A 9,467-nucleotide genomic window follows, 5' to 3' on the forward strand; every position below is an offset into this window, starting at 1 on the left:
CCCCCCCCCCCCCCCCCCTTGGGGCCAACGTCCTTGCTGGCAAACCATCCGGTGTTTGGCTCTGATACCATTTGTAACAGTCCAAGCCCATCGCTATCAGATATTGTCCTCTTTCGATTTTCCCTTCCATACTTTCCCTCAATGTTTTAAAATGCGTATGCTAGGGAGAGGTATCCACACCCTTACAAAAAAATATTTCATTCCCCTCTCCAACCGATGTGGGATCTCACAATCCACCCCCTTCGGGGCCCAGCATCCACGTTGGCACTCGTTACCCTCTCCAATCGATGTGGGATCTTACGAGACATCTCGATTTGTTTTAGAGTTAATTATGGAATTAATGCATTGCATTGTCATTGTTCTTTTTAACAGAAAGATAACATAATCAGAAGAAAACACATGATTAGCTTCAGAATAAAGCCGGATAACGTATATTGCAAGAAGAAGACTTGAGAAACACATTGAATGCCAATGACATTACCATACAAAGAACTTTCTTAAACAGGAATTTGATCCACAAAAATGGGAACACAATTATGGACAAGTTCTAAAAAGTAAAAACCAAAACCCAGAAACAAATAAACACGACAGAACTTAGAACAATCGAGTAGAACAGCAACAGCACTTATTGAGATGAACTGGTACGAATTAGTATGTATTCATTAAGCAGAGACAAGGTCATTACATGAAGAATTCAACAAAAAAACCCAATTAAACATAAACACTGACCTTATTCATGAAAAATGGTCCAACCCATGTGAAAAAAACAGCAGCTAATGAGACCAAGAAAATGAACACCACCACCGACCGAGCCCATAGCCACAAAGACCTTCCTAGAGAACGAGGCTGAGAATCACCCCCTTCACAATCACAAGGGCTCTGCCTCAATCCAACATAGTCGCCGTTGTCATCGTCACCTCCAATCCCCACCGTGATACTCTCCGCCACCATTTCTCCTTTTCCGCCGTTATCCGTCTCATAATATGTCATCGAGGACAAAACCCAGAAGCTCAAGAACAGAAGTGGAAGCAAATTTGATGGGAAATTTCAGAAAACCCTAGAAAACGAATCAGAGAAAAGAAGCGTTGTTCTAATCACCCATGAGAGAGATTCAAGCAGAGAGTTGAAGAGAATCAGAGAAAAGAAATTGATGAATAAAGGGGAAAATCTGAAACTGAAAAGCAAAGAAATTCCGTGAACAGATTTGCATTCTGAAAAGAGAAGAACAAGAACGAGAGAATTAGAAAAAATGGGAAACGGATTTGGGTTTTGTTGTAGAGCAATTGAAACTACGATTACGGCAGTGGGATCACAGATGGAGGAATTTGATTGGTTGGTCTTGTCGGATTGCTCTGTCGTTGGTCTGTCGTGGGCTTTACCGTCACGGTCGGTGAGGTGAAAGATTTATCACGCGTTATGAATTTCCGGAGTACACTGCTTTACGTTGTCCACCGAGCTTAACCGTCAGCAACTCCAACTATTTTTTATTTTTTATTTTTTATTTATTTATTCAAAATACATAGATATTTTTTTTAAATATAATTTAGTAATAAGATTTTTAAAACATCTATTTTCAATTTTATGTCTATCAATGAATTTAAATAATTTTTTTAAAAAAATCTTTCCAATATAAAATTAAAATTAAAATTAAAATAATATAATTTATTATTTTGATACATTAAAAATATAATAATGTTTCAAATTTATCTAAATTTTATTAATATTAGAAATTTGAATTTTCTTTATATGATTTTTTTTCTTGTAAAGTTTATATTGTAATTTTCACAGCACTAGTAATTATGATGTCAATGGATAATAAAATGGATAAATTATTTTTCTTTTATTAATTTATTATTCATATTTTAATAATAAAAATTATTAAATTTTTTAGAACAAGTTTAAAATACAAAATATATTTTAAGCCAATCTTATAGTTGCAACCATGTGAATTAACATTTTCCATATATTTTTTAAGAGGTTGATTTTGTCTTTATTCTCTATTTAATAATTACAATCATTCATATCATTAACAAATTATATTAAACACAATTAATATTATATGGTACCAACATTAATTAAATTTTCATTAGGTTTATTATTCATAATAAATTATATTAAATGTTAGGTCTCGTGGTAGATAATTAATTCATTGCTCTTGGGACGTGATACACTTTTTTAAACAAATTAACTTGAATAAGATTATTATTATTCTTTTTTTTTTTTTTAATTTTACATCAAATACTATATATTATAATTTTGTTAATATTAATTAACCAATCCACCTGTGAAATTCCCATCTAATTTATGTTATATCCATGCATTTTTTAAGAATTTTTTTTATCAAATTATATTTATAAGCTCTACTTACAGAAGATCGGTATCTTTTTATCTACGCCATTTTTTTTCTTTTAAAAATCTATTCATATTCTTTAAGTTTAACTCGATTAAGAAATCTACACGTCCAAGACTCGATATCGAAATTCATAATTTTGACCTATTTATCTTTATCGTCGTCTCTTATTACCAAGACAACTTGGTCTTTAATCAAGTCGTCGTAAATGTTAACCCATCTCATAACTTTCCAACTACGACCAGACCTTTCCAAGATTTATTCCGGCTCCGAATAGTAAACAAAGGTGAAATATAGGTTCCAAACACAAAATCTTACATGAGAATGATGGATCTTAGCTTCCTTCTAGATGCCCTTATTAGACTTTGCTGGTGACAAAATCCCTGTCACTTGATTCCCATATGGTAGTCCCATCACAGGTGCATAGCTTCTTGTAGTTCTCTCCGACACCCGCGCTTCGAGCTACTACTGCTGCTGCGATGCCCGGAACTGATTTATCTTCGGTCTCATACACCGCTATCGATCGTCCGATGAGATCACACACACGCAGGTTCTGTTTCACACCAGAGAAAAACGCTTCGCCATTTTCATCGGCCTCTAATGTTCCCAGGTCGCCCAATGGCTGAAAATACATTGTGACACTATATTAATCTTTCAGAGACTCATAACCACATAGAAATCATGTCAAGTTGCTTAGTATGGTTTGATGGTTTAGGGTAGGATTAAACTAGAGGAAAGGGAAGATGTTTTCAAATAGGTTCAAAACCGATTTCGAAAGATTCGTGAGGTTTAACCAAATTGTAGGACTAGATCGAAACTAAACCCGAGACCCGACAACAATTATAATATGCTCATGAACAGACCTATTGCTGGTTACAAGTTTACACTAATCATCCCAGACACTAACAAAAAAACAACAGCAGAAGCATGGTCTCTATGAACAGGCATATGAAATTTATGGATGAACAGGAAAAGGAATGACTTCAAAAGCTATAAGTTGAAAGTTAACCTCATTACTAGGGCCAGAATCTGCAGAATCAAACACTTTCCCTGTGCTAGCAGCACCTCTAGTCAGGTCACCAAATTCATTGATTGACCAACCATGTTTTCCAGGTGACAATCCACTAAAATTGGCTTCAACCCTGGCTAGTTCCATACTTACTTGAGCCAATCGAACCACGCCAAATATATTCGGGCCTTTAAATTCGGAGACAGCAGCAGAAACTAAGAAATCTGCAAAGAGAGGGCAGTGGTTTATCAGATTAATAACTTTCTCACTCCTATTCTTTCAACGGGTCAATCAGATTCCTCTTTTAAAAAAACCCAAACAATCTAACAAAAGGAATTACAAGAGAAAGGGGAGACTTGGCGTCCAGATCCAATCCAGAACTAGAGAGAACTAAGATGGGCTCTCAACTAGTTATTAACAAAAGAAACGGATCATTAAAGAATTGTTCGAATTAAAGTGCCAAAGAGATATGTTTCATCCAAACCACACCAGTTTCCCGTCACGTGCATGCTTTATCGTATTCTCTGTTAGGCCTCTAATTTGACATACGTACACTAGGAGGGGTAGTAAGGGAAATAAGCACCAGAAAATTAGCTCGTGGGGAAGTCGGGTGGTTGGTGTGGGCATGAGGACTAGATATTAGAGGGGAGTGCTTTGGGTAGGCAGGCTTTCTTTTGTATAGAACTATGTTTGTGGAGGAGAGGTTACCAGCCTTTTCGAAATAGACTGGATGCTTCTTAGTGTTTGTCATGTTCTTCATAATTCTCTATATACAAACTCAGCAACTTAAAAAGGTACATGTTCCTCGACGCTGAGGGCATCCCCAGAGGGCGGGAGATTTGGTGATATTTTTGATTGGCTGTCACGGATTGATTTTTCTTTCTAGGTCATGCGAAGGGGGCCAGTCCAAGAACCTACTCTTGATCTACAAACAACATACGCTCTCAACACCTTCCTACCCAAAAAGGAAAGTCCTTCCCTTTTTTGGCCGGTTGTGGGCGAGGAGGGATTCGAACCCCTGACACCGTGGTTCGTAGCCACGTGCTCTAATCCCAGTTTGACCCAATAGGCTTAGAAAATGAACTGGAGATGAAACTGTCATATTTCTCCCGAGAGTCAAAATGCCTATGTTTTCGATTTGTTAATGCAGTCATCAGATAGCACCGAATGATGGTCTAGGTCATAACAAATGGATTGAAAAGGAATCGACCTATACCATTTTCAATAACCCTAGCACCCCTTTCTGGCGAATAGGTTAAACAACGTTGTCATGTACCATCTCCGAGACTCAAGATGATTTTCCATTGAGTAGACAAATACTCAACAAAGATTTGATTACAAATGATAGCACAGAGAATTTAGGGCTAGTAAAGTGGAGGGCTATCATCTTCAAATTGATTTCCAAAAAGCATATAATCACGTTGAATGTGGACGGCTAAAATCTCGAATAACCCCATTGAATCTATTCACATGTCCTCCTTAGGTTCTTAATCCACAATGGTGTGTTATGTAAGGGCATACTTCAAAAAATTTAAATCCCATCCTTTGGACTTGTTTTTCCCTCAAAAGATTCGGTGAAAGTTTCATCGGATTATTGTTGCCCACCAGTCCAAAAATCGAGATTCGTCATAACACGATGGAGGATGCCCTTAGCCAGAAAGGAACCAGAAGATTTGTGGATATAGAGAGGAATTCGCAGGAGATTTGGGGTTCGGCTCACTTTTAACCCACCCCTTAAACTATTTCAACCAAGTTCTATTTTGATTTTCCTTCTTTATTGATTCAGAACAAGATCAAGTTCTGATAATTTATATTCTACATTTCGATGGCTCTCCTTTGTCCTCACCTTGTGTTTTTACCTATAAATTCAAATGGTTTCCAGAAGCAACATAGAACTTGATAAAACATTCAGAAATCTAAAGAACTCAAAGAAGCTTTTATCATCTTAACAGCTAAGTATCAGATTCAGAAAAAGAGAGAGGGCGGGTTTAATTCAACGTACCCTCAGGAACCCCTTGCCCAATTAACCGGGTTTTTCGACCCGTCTGCTCCAAAGCTTCAGTCATTGTCTTCACAGGTGTTGTACCCAGTATCCTAACCACTTGATTGCTCAAGTCCACATCAACACTCTTCACGCCTGAAACAACAGTTTAAAGTTTTGGAACTAGTATACAAAACATGAATGAGGATGCTATTGGTAGAATTAGTTTAATTACAAGCAGTTTAGTGAAAGGTGTTCAATGAGAAATCATTTTAAGACTTGGTTCATACTCTAAGAAAGCACTCACAATTGGGGGGAAGTGCTTTTAGCTATGAAAATGCCCAAAAAACTCCCAAACATAGGTTAACAAGAGGTTATAAACCAACCAAAAGGTGAAACAATTATCAATTGAAACATGAAACACGAACATCAAATAAGATAAATCTTCACCTAAAACACTTACCATCAACGCCCTGTAACTTGTTCTTGACGGCATTAACGCAGCCCTCACATTTCATATCCACCATAAACTCTGTCTGTCACTCGAACACAATCAACTAAGTAAATTCCAAACATAGACTCGAATTCTCATATTAAACCATAACAAAACAACAACCCCTTGAGCAATTTAACCAACAAAGATCCTCATTAGAAAACTACACCAATATGAACCAGAAAGCTTCAAGATAATACACAAATCAGGAGAAAAAGAATTCAAAGAACTAGACTCACCAAAAGTTCGGGCAAATCAACGGTGCTCTGCATCAATCGAAAGCAATTAAGGGGCATTAGAACTGATACACGATAGAAAACAGTAAAATTAGCTATGGGTTTAAGAAATCAGAGGAAACCTGATAGGAGGAGATAGGTTCCGAAGTGGGTTTCTCCATGGGAACAGTAGAGGGGGAATAGGCAGAGATTCGGGAAAATCCAGAGGAATTTCGAGACGAATGTAAAGAGAGGGAAATGGGTTTGAAGGATTGAGGGAGATGAAAATGAGGAGGAGAAGAAGAAGAAGGGCTGGGGAAGATGAAAGCTGCAGATAGAGCAGACGCTGTTATGGCAAGGCTAGTGGTTGTTGCTGCGGACCTTAGAAACGCCATTAAGAACGATTCTCTTCGTTGCTGTTTTCTCTTTCAACATTTGTCAACGAAACGGCAAAAAACAACACACCCAATATACCAAAATCTTTTTTCTTTTGCAAAATAATAATCTTTTTAAAATTTCTATAAATTTGAGCGGTGGGATTTTTTTTTTAAATTTTCTTTGAAGTATAGTTAAATTTTTTATAATTATTATTTTCATCTATATCTTTAGAATAAAGTCTTTTTTTTTTAATTAAAATAATAAAAGAAAACATGATTGTTGGCTAATAATAAGTAAATATCATAGTTGTCATCTAAATATAAATTAGTCTTAAAATGGCTTAAAAATAAAGAAAATTTAAGAAAATTCCTATTCAGATATAAGATTTTTCACCAAAAACAAACTTTTGCTATTAGCTTAAACTTTAAAGTTCAAGGAAAGCTCACACTAACTTATAATAGCAGAATCATGTGTGTTTGGATATCTGGTCGAAGTTCTCTAAATTTGTGGCTTTCTACCAAATGGAACACAAACTTGATACATTGTAATCACATTATGAACCATGGCAGAAGAAATGATCGGTTGATTAGTCCCGACTTTCTTGTTGTGTCGCACAGGATTCGACCGAAGACTTGTTGCAAAATGCTCAGGAACTGGTTACTGCATAAATGTAGTTCTTCAACCGAAACCAGGGGGCACATCTGGGTCTTCATCGCTGTCATCATCTATACACATTTGGTTGTGCTTCGTGTTTGAAACAAAGCCTGGTGCTGGATCGACATTATCTGCATCAGACATGTCGTTTCGACTATCGTTGTCACGTTTAATAAACTGCAGCTCATCTACGTGTTGTTTTTCCTTGTTTGTATGATTACCAGCAAAAGAATAACCTGAAGGTTCTATAGGATTGGACTCAGTGTGTTCAGATTGACTGGTGGAGGCCTTCATAGAACCATTGTTGTCAGCTTCCTTCCAAACTGGTATAGCATGGTGGGTGGATGCTTCGGCGTCTTCCTTCGCTTTCGGGTTCGCTAAGTTATCGTATATTGATTGTACAGTTTCTGTGATTTCATTTTTCATGCCATCATCTGATCTGATTATCTCCCATAAGTTATCAGAAACCTTGCTCATTATTTCATCCCTGAAGACAAGGCAAATATATTATTACCTTATTATCTCTCAGTAGATACTTTACTTTTCTTCAAAAGAAAATTTTAGTATGGACAATAAAATAAGGAAACAACAAACATAGGCATCCAAAATATTTGATTGTAACATAGATAACTTAAGTCACTCATTCACTGAGTTTTTTAAAGTTCGCTAAGTCAAGAATTCGAGAAATCATCAAACTCAAGTGAGCGTATTTCTCTATCTTTTGAAACGATTTAATCAACAAGAAAAGAAGTAGATGCGCTTTAGAAGAAGAAGGATTTGATGATAACTCTGATGTTAGTGTTAGTAGTAACGATGAGGAGTTGACTTATTTCAAGAATTGGCATCAGAAGGGTTATATGAGAGTCATGTGAAGGAGTTTGTGGACTTGAAAATAGGTTTTTGATGTTGGAAGTACGTGAGATCCCGCATCAGTTGGGGAGGAGAACGAAACATTCTTTATAAGGGTGTGGAAACCTCTCCCTAATAGACGTGTTTTAAAAACCTTAAGGAGAAGCCCGAAAGGGAAAGCTCAAACAAGACAATATCGGCTAGCGGTGGGCTTGGGTCATTACAAAGTAGCTTGGTGGGAGTAGTTTTGTATGCTTTCGCTCGTCCATTGGTTGAGATAGATCTATAAACCAAGAAAAAGCAACAGTCAAAGAGCAGGGGGCGAGAAGCTCCCTCCCACACAAAAACTAATGAAGCACAACCTCTCAATTATGGAGGATTTGAGCTAGGCTATACTCACAAAAGAATTTCCTGTTTCTAAGTCACTACAAAGAAGACATAATTTGTACAGTATTGCAAGAAATATATCAAAAGTATTAGACTAATCCTCGAAGATCCTCCTATTTCTTTCCTTACAAATCTCCCAAACAAGCGCCCACGCTACATTTTGTTCTTTGATATTTTATTTTTTGTCTCTTATAATATATAGAGATTTTTGCATTTTTCTGTTTGGTTTGGGGATTTTACAGAGTTTCAAAGTAGAAATTTCTTCATGTGAGTTGATCCGGATGAGATAAACCTTTCACCTCCCATTATAAGAAGAGTTCATATGAACTCCACAACCTACTTTAGCTAGAGAACTCGAGAAAGTACACTATAATGACAATATGATTATGTCAAAAAGAAACAATGAAGAACATGGGACAGCAGAAATTTGGTCTTACCCAACCTCGTCAAATATTGCATCAGAAAGTTGCCGAGGTTTTACATTTTCAGCCCCTGCTCGATTAAGAGCTGCCGATTGCTTCACTATTGCAACTATATTATTGCGCAATTCTTCCTACAGTTAAAAAAACATTTTCTATTAAACCCCAAAATCCAACAGAACGTCAATGTTTATAGAACTTCTAAAAATACTACCATCGATTTATCTCCCTTGATACCCTGAACAAATGTGCTTAATTTGGAACAGGAAGAACGAAAGAACTAATAGCTCAAACGAATCAACAAATTCCACAACAAAGAGATGCGATTAGATAAAAATTTTGACTATTGGAATTAGAATTAACAAAAATACTAAGCAGAAATCAAATGAAGAACAAAAACCTAAGAAATAGAGGAAATCAAGATGGAAATGAAATATAAAAATGAACATACATTGTCTTTCAGCTTGCGAATGATCTTGAGACGGAGCTTATCGAAGTCGCCATCATCCTTGAGCTTTTCGATAACATCTTCACCACTAATCTTGGGCCCGACCTCCATTAACGACGACCAGCGAGATTCTTCCCAGCTTCAGAGGTACTGTAGGTATTGTTATGCTGCCATTCTCGTTTGCCCTACACGAATAGCATTATTATTATTATGGTTTTCGATGAATAATAATAAATTAAAAAATTAAAATTAAAAAAATTAAAAAAAAAAAAAAAAAAAAAAAC

At 36.3% G+C, this 9,467-nt stretch overlaps 3 protein-coding genes across 3 annotated transcripts in view; all 3 read right to left on the reverse strand.

Moving 5' to 3' along the window:
• Positions 1–1,313, reverse strand: part of LOC111452397 (transmembrane protein 64-like) — a 4,335-nt gene extending 3,022 nt beyond the window's left edge. Inside the window, exon 1 of the mRNA XM_023093101.1 lies at positions 730–1,313. Within this exon, the coding sequence (XP_022948869.1) occupies positions 730–990 (261 nt within the window). The 5' untranslated portion in view covers positions 991–1,313. The remainder of the gene's footprint in view (positions 1–729) is intronic.
• A 1,242-nt stretch (positions 1,314–2,555) lies between these two features.
• LOC111452696 (copper chaperone for superoxide dismutase, chloroplastic/cytosolic) lies at positions 2,556–6,508 on the reverse strand. Its single transcript, XM_023093541.1, has 6 exons — positions 6,192–6,508; positions 6,073–6,099; positions 5,804–5,876; positions 5,362–5,496; positions 3,360–3,583; positions 2,556–2,972 (listed from the first exon to the last, which is right to left on the reverse strand). The coding sequence occupies exons 1-6, from the start codon at positions 6,441–6,443 to the stop codon at positions 2,709–2,711; spliced, it is 975 nt and encodes a 324-aa protein (XP_022949309.1). The 5' UTR covers positions 6,444–6,508; the 3' UTR covers positions 2,556–2,708.
• A 302-nt stretch (positions 6,509–6,810) lies between these two features.
• LOC111446176 lies at positions 6,811–9,376 on the reverse strand. Its single transcript, XM_023084913.1, has 3 exons — positions 9,187–9,376; positions 8,754–8,869; positions 6,811–7,567 (listed from the first exon to the last, which is right to left on the reverse strand). The coding sequence occupies exons 1-3, from the start codon at positions 9,292–9,294 to the stop codon at positions 7,105–7,107; spliced, it is 687 nt and encodes a 228-aa protein (XP_022940681.1). The 5' UTR covers positions 9,295–9,376; the 3' UTR covers positions 6,811–7,104.
• Positions 9,377–9,467: the final 91 nt, after the last annotated feature.

The sequence above is a fragment of the Cucurbita moschata genome, unplaced genomic scaffold (genome assembly GCF_002738365.1).
Source record: "Cucurbita moschata cultivar Rifu unplaced genomic scaffold, Cmos_1.0 Cmo_Scf00001, whole genome shotgun sequence".
Classification (NCBI taxonomy): domain Eukaryota; kingdom Viridiplantae; phylum Streptophyta; class Magnoliopsida; order Cucurbitales; family Cucurbitaceae; genus Cucurbita; species Cucurbita moschata.

Bases quoted from the DNA above. Each gene is read 5' to 3' on its own strand.
- LOC111446176 (XM_023084913.1), bottom strand. From the start codon at position 9,294: ATGGAGGTCGGGCCCAAGATTAGTGGTGAAGATGTTATCGAAAAGCTC. The intron at 8,870-9,186 runs GTATGTTCATTT...TTTTAACTGTAG, and splicing joins TTCGCAAGCTGAAAGACAAT to GAAGAATTGCGCAATAATAT. The intron at 7,568-8,753 runs GTAAGACCAAAT...CCTTGTCTTCAG, and splicing joins GCAATATTTGACGAGGTTGG to GGATGAAATAATGAGCAAGG.
- LOC111452696 (XM_023093541.1), bottom strand. From the start codon at position 6,443: ATGGCGTTTCTAAGGTCCGCAGCAACAACCACTAGCCTTGCCATAACA. The intron at 6,100-6,191 runs GTTTCCTCTGAT...CGATTGATGCAG, and splicing joins AACCTATCTCCTCCTATCAG to AGCACCGTTGATTTGCCCGA. The intron at 3,584-5,361 runs GTACGTTGAATT...CTCTCTTTGCAG, and splicing joins TGGGCAAGGGGTTCCTGAGG to ATTTCTTAGTTTCTGCTGCT.